The sequence below is a fragment of the Bombina bombina genome, chromosome 5 (genome assembly GCF_027579735.1).
Source record: "Bombina bombina isolate aBomBom1 chromosome 5, aBomBom1.pri, whole genome shotgun sequence".
Lineage (NCBI taxonomy): Eukaryota > Metazoa > Chordata > Amphibia > Anura > Bombinatoridae > Bombina > Bombina bombina.
This window is the reverse complement of record NC_069503.1, coordinates 412,146,056-412,168,559: the sequence shown is the minus strand read 5'-3', so window position 1 is coordinate 412,168,559 and position 22,504 is coordinate 412,146,056. Positions and strand designations below refer to the sequence as shown.

Below are 22,504 nucleotides of genomic sequence, written 5' to 3'. Positions count from 1 at the left end.
ATAGTAATTGAGGCATTTAAAAAAAGTCAGAAATAAAAACAATTTATAGAAACTCTGTCCACATTAAAACGAACATTTTTTCGCATTTATACTTCATTCATATGATTATAAAGAAAACAGCTGCCAGTACAGTATCCTAACACATATAGGCACATTATCACAACTGAATGAATATCTGTGATTTAAAGAACACAAGTAGAAAAAAATGTAAGTGCACTATACACCTAAAGATACAGGAATTTTTTATTATTTAGCTTAATTTGCTCTGAAATTGAAGAGGTTTACCTGTGATGGTCAATAAAAAAAATCATATTTGACCAATGAATTTAATTCTTGAAATAGAAGCATGCAGAATATTCAAAAATAATTTGTACAATATAAATCATAAATGACTTGTATTTAATGTAAGACAAATAAACCCATTTGTATGCTTGCAATGAGACATGATATATACATACATATCATTTTCTAATTCAGAATTTGTATTCATAAAATGTGTTAAAAAGAGGTATCACCAACGTTTTAATATTTTATCTATTTCTGTGTGTATTTTTTTCATATCATGCAGCACTGGGTTTATACTACTGACAATTTTCAGATTAGTATATTATGTTAAGTAATGATTGTCACATTTTTAACGGAATGGAAACATTTGGGGTAGAAAAGTAAACCAAAAATGTTGATGTTACATATAAACTGCACAAAATGGGCAACTTGGAGGTCTGGTTTGAAAGAAGGAAGACTCATAACTGTACAAAAGATCAAGTTATACCATAATAAAGACCTTTAAATTGAATACACTAATAACAGTTGGTATTTCATTACTACAACCATCAGCCGCATTTATGCAAAAACAGTGATGTTCATAACCAACTCTTATATTTCTTTACAAACAATATGTAGTACGTAGAATACCAGTGGAAGATAGTTTCAACAAAGAAGAAAGTAAAAATTGGTCCGGCCATGTAGGTCAAATAAAAAAAAAAAAAAAAACAATCTCCGGAACTGCGTTAGGATGTCACTTCATCTTTGGTATAAAATAGGCCATCTATAGGCTGCATTTGATCACAACTAGGAAAGACTACAGAAATTGTCAACAATTTCTTCTATCTATTGCTTTTTTTTTGCACTTTTTTTGACCATAAACTCATATCTATTTTTTTACGCTATTAAGCTATTTTTTTTAATTTTTTTTGCAATATGACAAGCAAAGCAGACTAAAAATCTCTTAAAGCTCATAAAAAAGAATGCAGATAAAAAGCACTAATGCCATCGCTAGAGATCACACTCGGTAAAATAAAAACAAAAAAAAACAGCATTCAACAAAGAAATCTGCATTATTTCTTATGCAGTTGAATTCTTTTTGTTTCTTTGATTTAGATTAATCTACTGTAAAAAGCTACAGCCATCTATATTTATTTATATTCACACAGAAGATAAAGTTCATAAAAGTCCAGAAATGTTTCGAATTCTTGCAAACCCCATTGTTTCTTTATCAGCAAAAGTTTTCTTCAAAAGAAGAAAGGATTTGTCATCTGAAACTGTACATCTTATTCTTCCACCTAATAAACCTCAGCACCCATTAACAGGCGCAATTAAATTGTCACTTCTCATGCCTTGTGTTCTATCAGGTGGCTGATAGCTTGCTCTGGAATCCTTGGACATCCTTAAAATTTTCATTGACGTCCTTAAAAATTAAGGCATTTAAGATTTAAGATAAATCTTACATAATCATTCCTATGGAAAAAAAGCACTAAAAGTAAACAAATAGAAAACAAACAAACCCATGTAGCTTAGTTATAGAGGAAGACAATAATAGTTGCAGTCTTTTTCTGCTCCCTCTTGGCATCGGTTCACTGTTTTTGAATGTCTGTCATATCTACAACACCAGATGTCAAGGAATTTAAATATTCGTCCAGAAAAAAATGTAAACCCATCATTTATTTTTCAGGGTTTTTATTAATTAAGAAAAAAAGTATAAAAATAAAACTAATTATATAACTGATTTAGATTTTGCACAGCACATATTTTTTTTGTTGGGTCATGGTAAAAAAAAAAAAATGTTTGATGCCTGTGCAAAGTGGAAGCCAACTTCGAGTTGATTGAAGTTTCTCCATTCAAGGCAAAATTTTCAGATCATTATTTTTCTGTTTGGTTTATTGTCTGTAAAATAAATTGCAATAAAATTAATCTTTATGACAATAAAAGGGAACACTAATGTTTTTTAAAAAAAATCTAGTTAGATGTTCAATATTGTAACACTTTGAGTTTGGCTACAACAGATAAAGAAGTAAAGACAGCAGTTTTTCTTGTGATCATAAGGAAACAAATGTTTGAAATGCAGCAGATAGTGATAGTGTTTTGACATTTTTGGAACTAGTATTAAAATAATTAATGAAAGATTTTTAAATATTATATTAAACTGTACAGTGAATAGCTTAGGTTTTGTCCAAATTTTGACGTGAATTGCACACTTTTATCCTATACCAATGTTAATGTTATGATAGAACAATATAGTGCACATTTACATTGAAGCCAGTTTCTCCACAGACCAATAATGATTACAATTACTATATAAAATGTTTAAAGTTTTGGTTATTTACATACTTGTCTGATTATTGTTTCACATCACCTACATTTGGCTCCATTTATCAAGCAGTTCTCCTCTCCTATGACTGCAGGTTCGCACAAGAGAACCTGCAGTCAGTATTTATGAAGCAGCGGTCATCAGACCGCACGTGATTGACTGTGCACGGGCAGGCAGCGGTGTTGCAGGCGAGTGCAAAATAACACTCAAGTGCAATGGCAAATTCCGATAACAGATTGCTGCCTGCCAGAGTGAGCTGGGACAAACAAGGGCGAATTTGTAAGCCCTTGTCCGCCCTTGCTTGATAAATCAAGCCCATTATGGCAGCTAAGTGTCACTTATGGCTCCCATGAATGTCAATTGGGGCTGATGAATAAAACTTTTTGTTCAGCTGAAATTGTAGCCAAAAAAAAACCCACTAACCTGATAAAGAGGTAGAACCTCAAACCATGTTGTGTTTGTCACATGTTCTGGCCAGACTCAAGAGAGTGGAATAGCTACATTTGTGAATCTTCATTTTTTTGCAAGTATCCTTGTTTTTATGTATTTTAATACATTGCAACTTATTTGTTACATACCATATCGTTTAATTAATACATTATTTTTTTATTGAACAATATTTTCTGGGAACTTTCTATTGTTCTTATTACAAAAAGGAATGTTGGCTTCCCAAAAGCTAATGTTACAACTAGTATTACAATTTTTAAACAAGCTAAATATACATAAATTAAATCATATGATTATTTAAAAATGTTATTTAATTTTATATAAAAGGTTTATATAAACATGAATATTACAATGTTTATAACCCTGGGATATCCTATATTTATATATTAAATAAGATTTAGAATAATACATTATGACAGTAAACCATGAAGAACAATATATTCAATAATCTTTGGAGTCTGATATAGATGTACATTAAATATTTTTAAATGTATTTTGTCTCTTGCAACTTGAGGAATGACAGAAGACCACATGGACTAAAACAAGTATTTTACACCATCATTTTCAAAGTCACAAAATGTTAATAAATTGGGGTGGGGTTAACCTTAAATACACAGTGTACTGTAAAATTGATTTCCTCTTAATGTATTTTCAATGACTCATTATATCAGTTGCAGAGTTTAAAATAAAAATTAAATTGATCAATAAGGTTTATTTTTGTATATGAAATAGCTGGTTTTGTTATTGATAATGACATGTTAAAATGGGCTGGGCTTGCAAGGAGAACATATGTCAAATTATCTTATCCTTATATATAAGAACAACAGCTCCCTTATCTTATCATATATTATCTCTGTCTGAGATAACAACTTGCAGTTTCCACAGGTAACATCAGCTACAGTATATCAAATAACAAAATAAAAGTTAATGAACTATTTGTAAACAATTCAATGTAAAACACTCAAGTAAGATCATTGGGAAAACATTTAATAGGATAACATTTTACAGTACTTTGTCCCTTTAACACATGAATAGGTTGGTTTTCATTTGCTTTTATACCAAAATGGGCACTTTTTAAAACTTAGACGTTTATAAACCTACATCAAAATGGGAGCTATAAGTGCTTTACATCAGCTGGATATACTTTCTGGCTGTATTGCAATGTTTGATAACATAAAAATGCAAACATTTTCTTACTAAAATCCAAAATCATATCTGAGATTATTAAAAATGGTTGAATATTTATCATACTGCCCTCTATAGGAGACTGATGGGCTATACATCAGTTGTAATGAAAGATAAAAAATGGTTGAATATTTATCATACTGCCCTCTATAGGAGACTGATGGGCTATACATCAGTTGTAATGAAAGATAAAAAAAATGCACACATTGTTTTTTGTACTTGTTCAGGCCCCAGAAAAAAAAAAGTTTTTTATCCACTTTCATATGAAAAAATACTTGATAGAATGTTTGAAAACAAGAGGATAGATAGTAGAAAATATTAATTAACAATGTGTTCATTCACTTTACTCCAGTTCCTATGTTTTTTTATGGAGCCCATTTATGAGAGCCTGTCCAAAATACATTACTTTTCAGCAAGGCCAGAAAGCAATATACTATTGTATTAAGTTCTAAGCAAAACATCTCTCTCGTTGTTAAAACAATTGGAAATTACATTTCACAGTGCATAGATTCCGAGAATTCAATAAACCTTAAATGGGAAAGAGTTTAACTGAATGTTTATGGACACCCACTTTGCACTTTACAGAGCCTACTAACTAGATGATCTTAACAGCCTCACTGAGCTTTTTTATAAACATGTGACAATCAGCAATATGAGAGTCTCATCCATCTTGTCATGTTGAAAACTATGAGATTGATTAAAAATTATATGTTAAGAAATGCAAATCAAATTAAGTCCTGTACTATTCACAAATGAAACAGCTCTATCAAGAATCAAAATAGCATATCATGTTGTATGGGAACCATTTGACACCGATGGGACTATATCAAATTCTTAATGAACACAGAGTAGTTAGCTAGAGGAAAATTTACTGAAACCTATCAACTCTATAAACTCCAAAGTCTCAAACGACTCAAGCACCAGTGGTACAAATTAAGTGTACAAAGCTGGAGGAGCCACTGCTCAAAGACTCCCAAACATCAGAATCAAAGAAAGTCCAGCAGCACCACAGTAGTTTATCTTTCAAACTTTATTAGTACCTGGAGGTAAAAACATGACGTTTCGGGCTCAATAGCCCTTAATCATATGACCCTCATGCTGTATACAACATCCTTAAATACCCCACACCACAGGTGTGTACAATCACATTTTAATCTTGTACCTGTTACAATTCTATACTACTCTCGCCACCTAGTGGTGTAAATCAATTAATACATCAAATAAACTCTATAAACTTGCAGCATACTGGAAACGTATTACCTGGTCTCACCCTTGGAATGTAGGTTTTAGACCATAAACAAAATAAACATAACCTATAGAGCAACCCAGAGATATTTTCTGAGACACTAAGGCCCCAATCTAAACAGGAAAGTAAGGGGCAGAATTGGAAAAAGCGATTACTCTCTATTTATAAACAATAAATACACAATTCAGAAAGAACACTCAAGAAAGGCATAAGACCAAAATTGCATTAGCCTAGTCACAGAATTTAGGACCTGAAAGACACCTGTAGTAAAACCCTATGATGAAAAACTCACCGACATAGAGAGAAATCACACATCTTTTTTTTTATATACTTATATTGTAATACACAAAATTTTGCACAGTGAGATAAACACATTTGAAAGTACAATTTGTGTTTATAAAATTGTTTGAGAGATTTCACCATGTGGAGGAGACTAATTAGACAATTTTGCCTGACTCGAGAACTTTTGTTCATCGGCCCTAAATTAAAGATTTAATCCAAATCTAATATAGTCTGTCAGAGGTCTCATTTAAGATTTGGATTATGTAGAGCTTTTCTGATGGAAATAAATAAGCTCCCAGGATTTATTTAATTAAAGTCTGGACCTATCCCTCAGAAAGTAATGATTGCATCTTGATGTTCTCATAACCCTTGGTTTGATTATTTTTATTTATTTTTTTAATTAAAAGCCTCACCGTCATATACACAAGATGATGCCCTAGAATTCAATGAACCATTTAGTGTGTTCTACTCCTTCATACATTATGCTAACAGATATCTTGCTCCTTGCAAGTAGATTCTGGAGTATGTATGTTTTATTAGTGCTTAAAATTCACTCTTAGGGGCTGATTTAACAAAGCCAGGATGAACAGGGATCACTTCTGCGAACGTATCCACCCTGAATCACAGAAAGCAAGCAATATGCTGCCACATTTAACATTGCACATTTAACCTCTCCTTGTACAATGCCTCCTCCTGCATAAGTTACCCCAATGGCACGCGAGTAGGGGCTGTCAATATCCCTGGGCAAACATGACCAAGTTGATTTTAATCCGCTAGCTAAGAGCTGGTGTAAAGGTTCAGAAGCAGACTACAGAACAAATGAGGCCACAGAGACAGATATATTTCCTACTTTCTCATAAGAAAATGTGCTAACATCTGCCACAGAACACATATCACAGTTTAAAAAATGCAAAGATGCACAGTTCAGTCCATCTAAGTAATTTTTTTCATAATTCATTCATTTATTCGAGTGCTCGCTGACTACTTCACCAGCCTTGGAGAAAAATCAATATCAAGCTGACAAGAACATGTAGAACAATTTTTTTTTAAAATCTGTCTAATTGATACCAAAAAAAAAAAATTGCTGGTTTATGTTTATGCAATTTAATTTGGTACATGAAGGAGGAGGTGTTTTTTGGTTCTAATGCAAGGTCCATGAATATAGATCCAAACAAGAACATCTGTTTTATGGAGAGTGGAAACAGCAAACTTGTTAAAAAAAATGATGTTATGTAGCCTCAATATTTTCTAGGTCTAAGGTGCAGTATTCATTGAAGATCAATTGCCATTGCATTTGTTTAGTTTGGTAAATAACAGGACTGCTACTGCAAACTGATAGTAAACAAAGTATTTCACAAAGGAGTTCATACTTACTTAGATTGTTGGTAGGAATATGCAGATGCATGTTCATTGTTTGCCTCTACAGTTATCTGCTGCTGTTGCCCACTGGCTTCCTGTGATGGAGGTGGTACTGACTGTGGCGAGGTATCTGCAACAACACCCTGAAAAACAATGTTACATGCGGGAGTGTAATGCACCATTAAAATTAATGTGCAAATTATCATGATATTTATTACCAAAATAAGGGACATTTGCATAAAGAAAATAATATACATCTTTTGACCAATTTATCCATGTATATATCCATTTATTATTATAGCCTCACATCAAAATTGCTTCTTGACCAACTGCAATCTGGATATTTTTGCCAAATCAGCTGCTTTTAGATTGACAAAAGACCTATGTTATGCATTGTCAAAAGGTTATTGCCCCATGTTAATCATTATTAATCTGTCTGCACCCATTGATACTGTTGACCAATCTCTACTGTTTATATGGCATTTGAAACACAGTCCTTTTGTGATGCTCTTCCTACCTCTCTAACAATAGGTTAAGATTATCCTGCTATGGCACAACCTCTACTCCTCTAACACCCTCTGGACCAGATTACAAGTGGCTCACTGTTCAGTGCTTTTGCTCATGTGCAAGCACCACTGGAATTAAATTTCCATATCCATGTCAGATTGTAGTTAGCACCATCTGCTGAAACCAGCTCAATGACTGGAAAAGTTCATTATATCCATTTTGCAGTGATGTCTGAATTGAGCTAGTTTTAGCAGATGGTGTTCTGTTCACTACAATCTGACATGGATATATTCGCCTATTGGGCTTAACTAGCATTTTATATCCTTTAGACATCATCTCAGTCTAATCTGGCCTTGTCCATGAACTTTATTGAACTGTACATGATGTTCAGAGTTGTTTTGGCAATAATATTGTGATATATCCCCAGTGTTCCCTTCTTTTCCTTCCTGGGAAGTTTTCACATTTAGTGACCGGTCACTTTATTGATAAATGTGGTATTTATTAAACATAATCAGTTGGGCGTTTGAGCATAAATAAGTGATTGTATATATTAATATACATTTCTTATCTGGTGTGTCATTTGTATACTGCTGGGTTAATTGATTTTTTTTCTAATAATCAGTGCTGGTTAAGATAGACTTGTTGGTCCCCTTTTGGGATCAATATTTTATTTTGTTTGGTTTTTTATATATATATATATATATATATATATATATATATACACACACACACACACACATATATATATATATATATATATATATATATATATATATACATGAAAATCGGATATTCGTTTTAACGAAATTAATATGCAAATGAACACACCAAAGAAATTTTTAAAGTGTTAATACACTTAAAGCACTCAGGAGAACGCGCTATCCCAATCCTCTTCTTGCCAGAGCTCCATCCATTCTAACTGATGGCTTAGTGCAGGTCCTTGGAACTGAGAGTATTAAGCCTGCTGCTTGTGTACCCAGGGCTCTGACAAGAAGAGGATCAGGTTAGCACTTTCTCCAGAATGTGTTAAGGTAAGTATTCTATCTACCCACATAGAGTCCATGCAAAATGGTCCCAAAAGTACAAAGGCGCCCGCAATGGCTGATGCAGGTAGTTGTATTACATCAGGATCAGCTCTTCTTACAATTATCACTTGAGATACTAGAATGGAAAAAACAACAAGAAGGGGCTCCAATGTTATAGTATGTCAAGAAATTTTCTTGCACTTTTAAACATGCCTTGACTCCCACTGTGGAAATATACTCACAGAGGTGGCACACTATAATGCAGTGTTATACATGCAGGCTGGATGTATCAGAGACCCCCAGCTGGCTCCCTCCGGTATTCAGTTCCACAGGTCATAGAACAGTGAAAAAATGCCAATGGAATAATGATCCACCACAAACTGATAAAATAAACCCCTATATGTTGAGGGGATATGTTTTCCAATAAAAACTGTGTTGCTGATTTTAATACAGTTTTTATTGGAATAAATATCCCCTCCACATATAGTAGTTAATTTTATCAGTTTGTGGTGGATCATTATTCCATTGGCATTTCTTCACTGTCTTCTGACCTGTGGAACTGAATACCGGAGGGCTCTGATACATCCAGCCTGCGTTAATAGCACTGCATTATAGTGCCCACCGCTGTAAGTTTATTTCCACGGTGGGAGTCAAGGCGGGTTTGAAAGTGCCATAAAATTTCTTGACATACTATACCACTGGAGTGCCTTCTTGTTGTTTTTTTCTTTTCAAGTATTCTAGCTGCATGGGAACTTTTCCCCAGTAGCTTTGAACATTTACATTAGTTTAAACAACAACGATTGTAAATGGTTAATTTAAATGAGGTAGTGTAGCCAAGGAATAGTGCAGCCAACGAATATTCGGGGAAATGAATATCCCTGAACATTCAATACAAACATTTTTGGAGGAACTAACATTTTTTTGGCTGCACAAGTCTAATATTTGATTATTTAAAAATATATATATATATTTATATCTATACCTATATTTTTATATGAATATATACAGGTATAGATATATATATATATATATATATATATATATATATATATATATATATATATATATATATATATATATATATATATATATATATATATATATATATATATATAGGAATATATATTTAAAAATACTAAGAACACTTTCTACTATGTGAAGAACATTGGAATGTAAAATATTTGTATACATATACAAATTATAGCCCTTTCCATTCAAATACCTTATCATATACCTTTTACCCCTTATATTTTTTTTATATTATACTTTTTATCAGATATTGGATATATCTGTAACACTTTATTTTAATGTATTTATGTTGTGTTTAGTGAATTTTGTTTTAACTCTTACACTTTTCACCAGGTTTCCACTCACATAACTCCAACGCACAATAAATTTGTTTGTGCTCAAGTGAATGTGTTTATTTTCAACTTGTAATATTGGCTAAAGTGACAATAGCATTCAATTTGTAATTTAGCCCTCTGCTGAGTACCTCAATTGTTTAAAATAGTATACTCTGGAATTCCGCAGAGTAATTGTGGAGAGCTTGATTCGCCTTAGTTATCAAAGGCTTGAGTACCGATAGCCCGTATTCCACAAATATACTTGTTAGAGTGTTATTTCTTTTTTCTACTATAGGTTTATATCCAGATTTAAATTATTGTTTTTAATTCTCTTCAACAGGATACTACAAGGAACAATGGCTCTTTTAGGATTCAGTCGCACCATATTGGGATATAATAGCATCTAATTGGAACATTAATTGGGACTTTTCTGGGACACTTGTTCACAATGACATGTTCATAAGGACATTTTTGTAAGGACTTAGTGTGCCGGCACATATCTTTATTTAGTTTAAAAAAAAAGTGTAATTTTCTATGTAATTTTTTATGTAAATTTATGAATTTAAGTATTACATACATCCTTAGATAATTTATAATTATCAGTTTATTATACCTGGGTAATCACATATGGTAATTTACATAATGTTAAACATATTGTTCTTTAGTTTCTTTGAGATATAGGGGCATATGTATCCGCTGCTCCATAACCTGTCCGCCTGCTCTGAGCAGGCGGACAGACATCGCCACAATACAACCCGATCGAGTATGATCGGGTTGATTGACACCCCCTGCTGGCGGCTGATTGGCCGCGAGTCTGCAGGGGGCGGCATTGAACCAGCAGCTCTTGTAAGCGAGGATCAGGTCCGCCAGACCTTGATAAATATGCCCCATTCTGTTAACCTCTAATTGGGGTATCAGAGAGGTAATCACTTATATCACTTTATAATATATCTTTTTATTATATTTTCCAACAAATAAATAATTTCTCATACATTTACATCTTATGTCAATTGTAAACAATAGCTGCTTAAAAAACAGGAGTAACAACACTTAAAATCACAATAGTTGCAGACACCGTAGGTGACCAAAAAACTACAGAGGTTTTCAGACTAGACCAACAGTTAGCTTTACAGTGATAAGAAAATGAAAAAATTAACAACAACAAAAAAAATCTTTGTACAATTGTATTCAGTTCGCTACATTAATGATGGGCTCACACGCCCTGTTCCCAAACAAACACCACATCAGCGATGAAACTTTGTTTACCTATATATGTATAATGTATTTTTTCTAGTTCAAGTACATGGTTCACTTCCCTGACCCAAATACCATAGGATGGTATTTCTGCTTTCTTCCAGAACCTTGGTATCAAGCGCCTAGCGCAGTTAAGCATGATGTGTAGAAGTTTTTTCTGATATATACAAGCCACTACCGGAAAATTGCCTAGTAAGACCAGGCTTGGGGAAAGATCAAGGGGCATCCCTAATACCTTACTGACCTGTTTATTTATACTGTTCCAATATGGCCTAAGGAGTGGGCATCTATTCCATATATGGGAAAGGGTACCAACTTCACCGCAGTGTCTCCAGCAAAGGGAAGAGGAATTGGGGAAAATACTATGGAGCCTATGTGGGGTTAGATACCATCTGGAAAGCAACTTAAAATTAGTTTCTACTAAGGTTAATGATAGGGATGATTTTTTAGTTTCTAGAAAAATACAGCCCCATTGAGCGTCTGTCAACGTTATATCCAACTCCTTTTCCCACTTAGTGATATATGCAGGCCTCTTGGCAGGGAAGGATCCCCTTAGTAGCTTATAAATTATAGAAATATGCGCTTTGTTCATGGAAGGGGTTGTGCACAGAGTTTCAAATGGTGTTAGAGGCCTAGTTAAATTTGCTTTGTGTGGGCTAGAAAAAATAGCATGCCTAGCTTGTAGGTATGGAAACTATAAGTGGAATGGGGAGCCTATAGATTGGCCTATCTCTGCTTGTGAACGCATCAGACCATTGTGTAATAACCTGTGTGTAGGTATATTGGAGGGTACACCTGCTATTCGTGGTATCTGAATGGTGTGAGTCTGTAATAGTAGGGGATTATTAAGTAGAGGAGAAAGGGGGGAGATTGGTGTAGAAATCAGTTTATCCTCCACTAAGTGTTTGTCCCATGTGCGCAGCGTGGCTGTTGTATAGTAATTACTCCAAACATCCTGGGACCTAGATCTATGTGGGATCCAGCACTGATCACCCAAATCTAGCCCACCTGCCAAAAAAGATTCTATCTGCACCCAGGGTTTATCTGTGAATGAGTGTTTCCAAGCAACTATTCGTGCCATGTGTGTCGCTTTGTAGTAGTGAACCAAGTTGGGGGAACCTAGACCTCCGTCCTCTCTATTAAGGAACAACGTATCTCTAGTTGCTCTAGGTCTTTTATGTGACCAAATGAACTGGTTGAATCTCTTTTGTTGTTTCAGAAGGTATTGTATAGGGAGATCTAAGGGAAGGACTTGGAATAGGTAAAGGAATTTAGGAAGAATGTTCATTTTTATTGCGTTAATGCGTCCCATCCAGGAAAGGTGGCCTTGTTTGTGCCAGGTCTCTAAACTTTTATCTGTTGCTACTTGAAGGGGAACATAATTAAGGGTAAATAGCTCTGTATGGATAGGAGCTATATAAATCCCTAAGTATTTAATTTTCAAAGTTATCTGAAAAGAGGTATGAGTTTTAAGATAGTGTACGGGAAGTATCATCGACTTCTCCACGTTGACTGGAAAGTTGGAGACCCGCTTATACTCCTCGAACTCGTCAAGCAGGGCTGGGAGGGACGTTTGGGGAAAGCGTAATGTAAATATGATATCGTCCGTGTATAGCAGACATTTTTGATGGATCTCTCCAAAAGAGACACCCTGTATGAGTGGATTACTCCTTACCCTAGCAGCGAGCGCCTCCACCACCAGTGCAAACAGCAGAGGCGAGAGGGGACACCCCTGTCTCGTACCATTATTTCTAAATGGGAGATTGTATTATTTGTGTTAACATGTGCAGAGGGGTTACTATAGAGGGCTTTAATGCGCAAGATCATTACTTATGAAAAGCCAAACTTTGACAGAGTGGACCAGAGAAAATCCCAGTCCACCCTGTCAAAGGCCTTCTCTGCATCAGAGGAGAGTAGTACGAGGGGCGATTTGGAGGTTGTAGCCGACAATAAGGTATTCAGAACTCGGATGGTATTCTCCTTAGCTTCCCTGCCCAGTATGAAGCCGACCTGGTCGGCGTGTACTAGAGATGGTAAATGTTTGCTAATTCTCGTGGCCAGTAATTTAGCGTACAGCTAAGATATCTACATTTATTAGGGATATAGGACGGTAATTAGTAACCTTATCCAGGGATTTGCCTGGCTTAGGAATCACTGAGATTGTGGCTGCAAGAAGCGTGGATGGGAGGTGAGTACTTTGGTCAAAAGAGTTATACATTTCTAAAAGGTATTTGAACAGATGGTAGAATTTAGGAGAGAAGCCATCGGGGCCAGGAGCTTTCTCCTGTGGGAGATCCCTAATAGCTAACAGAACCTCCTGTATTGTGAATTGTGTGTCTAATGCCTCGCTCTCTAAATTTGACAATTATGGGAGTTGGGCCTGTTCCAGGTACCTATTGATACAGTTAAGCTTATCTTCTAAATGAGTGTTTGGGAGATTATATAAAGCGGTATAGTACGATGCGAATTGGTTAACAATTGCGGTGTTGTTAGTATGGGTAACCCCTTCGGAGTCTATAATTTTAGCTATATAGTTTTTGAATTTCTTTTTCTTCAAAGATCTCGCTAGCAGGCGTCCTGCTTTATTATTTTCGATAAAAAATTTCAATTTGGATGTAAGTGTCCTCATATGTGTGTTCTTAATTAAATATTGGTTTAGCGCTTCTCTTGCCTGCTGGGATTTCTGCAGCAAGAGTGGTGATCTGGGGTCTTGTTTTAATGCACTTTCACAAGCCTTAAACTCTGAGGAGAGGGAATCAAACAAGGCTGTCCGTTGCTTACATTGCCTGTGTGTGTGGCCCATTATTTCTCCTCTAATGTAGCATTTGTATGCTTCTCAATTAGTAACAGCTGAGGTATCTGTGGAGCTGTTGAATGAGAAGAATTCAGAGGTTTTTTCGGCCAGGTCATTGGTTATTAAGGGATCTAGGAAAATTTGGACAATATTGTTGATGATGTGGCTTGGTGGCCCACAAGAATGTGGAACAAACCATGCTATGGTCTGACCAAGCAGTATGGTGAATCCTCGAGTCTATAAGCGAGGTAAGCATCTGTTGCTCACAAAAAATATAGTCAAGTCGGGTATAGGAGCGCTGGGGATTTGAGAAAAATGTCCCTAGTGTTTGGGTGTATAGTTGTGTATAGTTCTCCAGGTGTCGAAGAGAGGGATGGTGTTTATTGCTTGCCAGTTGGCTCTAATCTGAGAGTTCCTAATGTAAGACCTACCTAGTGATGTGTCTAACATGGGATTGACTGGGAAATTAAGGTCCCCACTAAGGAGTATCGGGCCCTTCGAGATGTCTATAGTCTGGTTAACCACTGTGCGGAAGAAGGAGGGTTTGGGGCAGTTGGGAGCATACACATTTACCAAAGTGATGGGCCTACCATAGTATAACCCCGTTATAATTATAAAGCGACCTTCCTTGTCTAATTGTTTATTTAATAATTCAAAGGAGGAACCCTTCCTAAATGAAATGCAGACTCCATTATGTTTAGTCGGGCCTGAACATAAAAAGTGTTGGTCATAATATAGCTTTGAAAGAGTGGGTTCACAAGATTTTTTTAAATGGGTCTCTTGTATAATAATAATGTCGATTTTCTTTTTATAGAAATTGTGGAAGGCTATTGAGTGCTTCTGTGGGGAAAGAAAACCTTTAACATTGTGTGTGGAAAGTCTGAACTGACTAGGCTGAGGGTGTCCTGACATAATACTGTAGTCCTTAATATCTTAACAGTTACTAGCCAATACAATCTAATACAGTGTGTTGTACCCTGAAAACTGCAAAATTCAACAAATAAAGAACAGTTCAACAAATGCAGAACAACTAACAAAAATAAAATACTTTTGAACAGTAGGTAGAATCAAATAACAGTAATAATTGTAGATTTATAATTTCCTGATGTATAGGAAGAGAGGAAATAAAAGGAAAAAGGGGAAAAGAGGGAAAGACGGAAAGGGGAAGGTAAGGAGTAAGAAAATCCTTGTAGGCAAGCTGAGTAAAGAAAAAAGAGAAGCTGCAGTGAAGCAAGAACCAAAGAAAGAGGGAGGGAAAGTGTGGCCCGGCGGGGCCCCCTCAACAGGCCGAGGGCGTTTAGGCCCAGGCCTAAAATATTACTAAACAGTATAAAATAACATATCATTTCCGGAAAGCGTCTCTCATTTTAGACTGATAATGTTCAGCGGTACACAGAGTCAGTATGGGTAGGTAGTAAACATCACCCGTAGAAAGGCATGTAAAACCATATACTCACAACCAGTGTTCCCTCTAAGACCAGTTTTGTGAGCAGCCCAGCAGTGAAACAGTTCATTAGAGCAATTAGCAGAGACTACACAATGTAGACTGCAAAGTGCGGTTCCCTTTTTAACTGTTTCACTGCTGGGCCGCTCACAAAACTGGCCTTAGAGGGAATACTGCTCACAACCTCTAGCATTCATATTCAGGTGGTTACAGTCCCTACAGGGACCTCTTTGCTGGTAATATCGGTACAAAGCTTTTTAAGGCGCTGTTTGCTGATTACTTCGACCAGAGTCTTCCCTGGGGCTTTGGTGGAGGTGCAGTAAATTTTGAAGACTGAGGTGAAGTGGTATCAGGAGTCGGAATGTCCAGAAGTTGGCAAAAATCGTCGATATCTCCTGTTGAGGAGCATTCAAAATGCCTTCCATTTTTGACGATTTGTATCGATACCGGGAAACCCCATCTGTATGGTATTTTGAGGGATCGCAAGTGGGTAGTGAAGGGAGAAAATTATTTCCTGAGTAGAAGTGTTCTAGTGGAGAGATCCTGATATATTTGGATTTTCGCGCCCATGTATGAGAAAGTGGGCTGAGTGCATGCCATTTGAAATATTTTCTCTCTGTCTCTATAACTTGAAAAGCACACAATAATGTCCCTTGGGGGCTGATTATAACTGGGTTTGGACCTCAGAGACCTGTGAGCCCTCTCAATAGGTATTGGATCTATTACTCTTTGGTTGGAGATAGCAAGGGATTGAAATAAGTTTTGTAGATGTTCTATGATGTCTTCGCTCTTTACTGATTCTGGAACTCCGCGTATACGGAGACTGTTTCTCCTTGTCCTGTTTTCTATATCATCAATTTTATTTTCCAGCTCAGCTATCTGTGACTGCTGATCCTTCATAGCATGTGACATATCTGATATTTCTTGAATAATCTCTTCCCTATTACCCTCTAGGGTTTCCACCCTATGACCCAGCTCATTAATGTCCTTTTTCAGCTCAGCACACTCAGTCTTGATGCAGGTTTTGACCTGATTAATGAGAGCTTCCATAGCCTTTAGTGTAACTGGGCCGTCTTCTGATTGCTGATGCGGGTCAGAGGGGGATACCGGCATATTTGTAGCATCAGGGTTGTCCGAGATATCATCATCCTCGCTATCTATCTGAGGCTGTTCTGTTTTCTTCTTTTTATTCTCTGTACTTTTAAAAAAGGCATTTACAGAGCCAGATCCTATATTTGGTTTAAAGTTCTTTTCATTTTTATTTGCTCTGCGCAGCGCCATGCCTGTAATAGTGTAGAGGCAACTTATTCAATATAGACCAGTCTCAGAATATTATTGCTTTTCAGCAGCCTGTGGCTAAATAATTTAAAGTGTGAGAATGGAGTTAAATCCTTTTTGAGAGAGGTTCTGTAATATGCAGCAGGTTATGACAATGTTTTTTTCATTTGCCCCTTTATTTCAGTAATATATATGCTATTGGAAAAGCTTGGGGCCTCTTGTGCTTTATCCCCAGTTAAGGCATTAGCTATCTGGTGCGTAGTGTGTAGGCTATTAAGTTAATGTCCGTCACTTCACATTAGGATAACATATTACCAATCTTCTGGCTGACCTGTGCAGTATCCCTGTGCTCTCCGTTTATGGATGGGGGAACACTTTCGTCCGCTGACTGCTGCTGTGCTTCACATCTCTTCCAACTTTAGTTGCAGGCTTCCAATGTGGCCTACGCTGCGATCGTGGTAACGTCCTCTGCCCCTATTTAGGTGTTTCTGGAAACCATAGGTTGAAGTGTTTGGTGAGTACAGCGCTACAAAGCCCTAGATGAAGGGTTTGTGGCTAAAGATGGTGTCCACGATTGGTTATATTACCTATAAGTGGGGTATATAATAGTAATACAAATAACCGATAGGCCTAAACACTTGAATATTACAATGTATGGGAAAAAGAATTTATAATAGATCAGACACTCCTATATGTTTAGCTAATGACATTTAATATGACATATATGGTTTAAAATCCTGGACAATATAAACATACATAAAATACATAAATGGCAATTGTAAGAAAACCTTAAAAACAAGATCTTAAAAACAAGATCTAATGGTACCGTTATGTGCACATAAAAAGGGGGGGGGGTTCAGTTAAAAAAATAAATAAAGTCTAAAAAGTCCAAAGAATAGTTATGTGATCCTATGATATATCGACTTATATAATGTCACAATGCTGGTGTGTTCAAACTTAGTGAACCATTCAAAGATATGATAAAAATGTGAAAAAATGGATTAATTGCCTTCCAAAATTAAAAAGCCAAAAATAAAAAGCCAAAAATACAACTTGTGATATCACAACTGTGTAAAAAGTGGAAATAGTTTTCAAAATAAAAATAAAAAATAAAAAAATATAATGAGTGAGGTGTACACCAAAAATATGCCTTAGTGAATGTCAAATGTAGCCTTAAAACATAAACAAATGTTCCCAAAAAATCTGTGATAACTCAAAATATATCCAAACAGATGTGGTTATAGGATTCCTAAGTGTGGGTCCTCTTCTTAAGGTGTATGTTAAAACTTCAGTGGTGTCATCTTGAACCTATAAATTGGTAAAAAGAGCAAACATAGTGCAATAAAGCTACTAAAAGATAAGGGTAAAGGTAATAAACTCACCAATGAGATCCTGAGCCGTAATACCAGTAGCCAACGCGTTTCGGTTCACAAAGAACCTTTCTCAAGACTGGTACCGGCTCTCTGGTTTGCTCACCTTAAATGTATTGGTTAGCCAATGGAATTGGATTGATTTTGGCGCCCAAAATTCGTGCCAAAAAACCACGCCGAAAATTGCGCCCTTTTTTTATTTTATATAGATCATAATTCTTACTCATTGTATGTATCCCTCCTGCATTTATATTCCATAATTAGTAATATTTCCCAACATTGTGGTCAATATGTGAGGCCGTGTCCCGATTGCCGGATGTTTACACCGGAAGTGGGGATTAACCGGAAGTGACGTCGTAGCTCATGTACGTACTTCCGGTTGGCTCTACTTTTACCACATGTTGTACCTCTGTCCGCAGGGACTATGTCTCTGAAAACCTGAGGTGTATATGTGTATTCCAAAAATAATATGATTGGTGGTATTGGTGGAATATAAATGCAGGAGGGATACATACAATGAGTAAGAATTATGATCTATATAAAATAAAAAAAGGGCGCAATTTTCGGCACGTTTTTTTGCCGCGAATTTTGGGCGCCAAAATCAATCCAATTCCATTGGCTAACCAATACATTTAAGGTGAGCAAATCAGAGAGCCGGTACCAGTCTTGAGAAAGGTTCTTTGTGAACCGAAACGCGTTGGCTACTGGTATTACGGCTCAGGATCTCATTGGTGAGTTTATTACCTTTACCCTTATCTTTTAGTAGCTTTATTGCACTATGTTTGCTCTTTTTACCAATTTATAGGTTCAAGATGACACCACTGAAGTTTTAACATACACCTTAAGAAGAGGACCCACACTTAGGAATCCTATAACCACATCTGTTTGGATATATTTTGAGTTATCACAGATTTTTTGGGAACATTTGTTTATGTTTTAAGGTTACATTTGACATTCACTAAGGCATATTTTTGGTGTACACCTCACTCATTATATTTTTTTATTTTTTATTTTTATTTTGAAAACTATTTCCACTTTTTACACAGTTGTGATATCACAAGTTGTATTTTTGGCTTTTTATTTTTGGCTTTTTAATTTTGGAAGGCAATTAATCCATTTTTTCACATTTTTATCATATCTTTGAATGGTTCACTAAGTTTGAACACACCAGCATTGGGACATTATATAAGTCGATATATCATAGGATCACATAACTATTCTTTGGACTTTTTAGATTTTATTTATTATTTTTTTAACTGAACCCCCCCCCCTTTTTTATGTGCATATAACGGTACCATTAGATCTTGTTTTTAAGATCTTGTTTTTAAGGTTTTCTTACAATTGCCATTTATGTATTTTATGTATGTTTATATTGTCCAGGATTTTAAACCATATATGTCATATTAAATGTCATTAGCTAAACATATAGGAGTGTCTGATCTATTATAAATTCTTTTTCCCATACATTGTAATATTCAAGTGTTTAGGCCTATCGGTTATTTGTATTACTATTATATACCCCACTTATAGGTAATATAACCAATCGTGGACACCATCTTTAGCCACAAACCCTTCATCTAGGGCTTTGTAGCGCTGTACTCACCAAGCACTTCAACCTATTGTTATTTTGGGATCTGGTTGGGAGATTCCGCAACTGGAGTATAGCTTGTATGGTTGACATCTTGGCGCTGCAAGATATATATTCACATCATTGTACAATTTGTTTCTGGAAACCAGTTAAAGGGTCCCCGGACCCTTCAAATATATTCAGTGGCCAATTTAAGATATCTGTGGTTGTTATGTGCGGCCTGAGAGAGAGTCCCGCCGATGTCACTTCAGGAGCTCTAGATAGGTGCGGCCATTAAGCACGCCCGCACGCTCTGCCCCCCCCCCCCCACTTATATCACTTTAATATTTCTTTCCTTCTTTTCTTCATTTCACATCTTGTATATATAAATTGCAATTTCTGGCATATTAGCATATGTCCCAATAGGGTATTTGTTCTTAACTTGGATACAAAGTATAACTTGATTTAGGTATTGTTTGTTTCAAGCTGAAGTCTTTTTATTGTTATACAATACTTTAAATTAAACTTTTTCTATTTAATAGATGATTGTTGAATTATTGGTAACTCATTCGTGTTCAAGCTTATTTTGTTACATATTTGACCTATACTATACTCTAGCCTTTGCTAAAAAAATTCTATACAGTAGTAGATTGTGGTATTATTGGTAATTCAATCGTGTTTCAGCTGATTTGTTGGATATATCAGAATTATATACTGGACCTATACAATACTTTAGCCTTTGGCGCTCCCAATTCCATCTACTCTTGCTTATCAAAGGCTACAGACCAGCAAAAGTAGAAATTTGTGATGTAACATACGATCCGCCGGTTTCAATCTAACACAGATCGTTGGTTACGTCGCTACAGATGTTCCGAATGCATCTGACTACTTTTGCTAGTTAACAAAAATCTACCAGATACGCTCACCACTATTCTGGCCCAGCGTACCTGGTTTTCAATCTGCCGCTCTGGAGGCGGCAGATGCCATAGGAATCAATAGGAGTCGGAAAGCAGCGAAAGCTCATGTTCGAAGCTGCCAGATATCCCATTGATTCCTATGGGAGAATAAAATGTAAGTTTACACCTAACACCCTAACATGTACCCCGAGTCTAAACACCCCTAATCTGCCGCCACCTACATTATACTTATTAACTCCTAATCTGCCGTCCCGACACCGTCGCCACCTACATTATACTTATTAACCCCTAATCTGCTGCCCCCTACACCACCGCCACCTATATAATGTTATTAACCCCTAATCTGCCACCCTGACACTGCCGCCACCTACATAAAGTTATTAACCCCTAAACGGCCAGCACCCCACATTGGCATAAACTAAATTAACCTATTAACCCCTAAATATAACAACCCGCTAACTTTATATTAAATATTAACTCATCCCTATCTTATAATAAATTTAAACTTACCATTAGATTTAAATTAAACTATATTAAACTATTAAATAACCTAACCTAACTATTATAATAAAATTACATTAAACTATATTAAATTAATAATTAACCTACCCTATTATAATAAAATTACATTAAACTATATTAAAATAAAAATTAATCTAACCTAATTTTTATACTAAAATTACATTAAACTACAAATTAAATTAACTATATTATATATTTAAACACCTAACCCTACTCAAATAATTTAAATCTACACTAAAAAAATTACTAAATTACCAAAAACTAACAACTAAGTTACAAAAAATAACAAACACTAAGATACACAAAAAAATAAACACTAAGTTACAAAAAATAAAAAAGAAATTATCAAAGATTTAAACTAATTACACCTAATCTAAGGGCTCTATGAAAATAAAAAAGCCCCCCCAAAATAAAAAAAATCCCTAAGCTACAATAAACTACCAATAGCCCTTAAAAGTGCCTTTTGCGGGGCAATGCCCCAATGAAATCAGCTCTGTTACCTGTAAATAAAAAATACAAATATCCCCCCAACAGTAAAACCCAACACCCACACAACCAACCCCCCAAATAAAATCCTAATCTAAAAAAACCTAAGCTCCCCATTGCCCTGAAAAGGGCATTTGGATGGACATTGCCCTTAAAAGGGCATTTAGCTCTATTGCAGCCCAAGTCCTAATCTAAAACTAAAACCTACCCAATAAACCCTTAAAAAATCCTAACACTAACCCCAGAAGATTTACTTACAGATTGCATCAGCCAATAGGATTTTTTCAACCTTAATTCTGATTGGCTGATAGAATTATATCAGCCAATAGGAATCTAAGGGGCGCCATCTTAGGACCCTTAGATTAGGTGTAATTAGTTTAAATCTTTGATTAATTTCTTATTTATCTTTTGTAACTTAGTGTTTTTTTTGTGTAACTTAGTGTTTGTTATTTTTTGTAACTTAGTTGTTAGTTTTTGGTAACTTAGTAATTTTTTAGTATAGATTTCAATTATTTGAGTAGGGTTAGGTGTTTAAATATATAATATAGTTAATTTAATTTGTAGTTTAATATAATTTTAGTATAAAAGTTAGGTTAAATTAATATAGTTTAATGTAATTTTATTATAATACTTAGGTTAGCTTAATTATTAATTTAAAATAGTTTAATGTAATTTTATTATAAAAGTTAGGTTAGATTATTTATTAATTTAATATAGTTTAATGTAATTTTATTATAATAGGATAGATTAATTAATAGTTTAATATAGTTTAATTTAAATCTAAAGGTAAGTTTAAATTTATTATGAGATAGGGATGAGTTAATATTTAATATAAACTTAGCGGGTTGTTAGGTTTAGGGGTTAATAGTTTAATTTAGTTTATGGCGATGT

At 35.3% G+C, this 22,504-nt stretch overlaps 1 protein-coding gene across 1 annotated transcript in view; it reads right to left on the bottom strand.

Moving 5' to 3' along the window:
* Positions 1–225: 225 nt before the first annotated feature.
* Positions 226–22,504, bottom strand: part of RBMS3 (RNA binding motif single stranded interacting protein 3) — a 1,116,133-nt gene continuing 1,093,854 nt past the window's right edge. Inside the window, exons 13-14 of the mRNA XM_053714248.1 lie at positions 7,122–7,249; positions 226–2,163 (exon numbers count right to left, since the gene is read on the bottom strand). Coding sequence (XP_053570223.1) covers positions 2,157–2,163; positions 7,122–7,249 — 135 coding nt within the window. The 3' untranslated portion in view covers positions 226–2,156. The remainder of the gene's footprint in view (positions 2,164–7,121; positions 7,250–22,504) is intronic.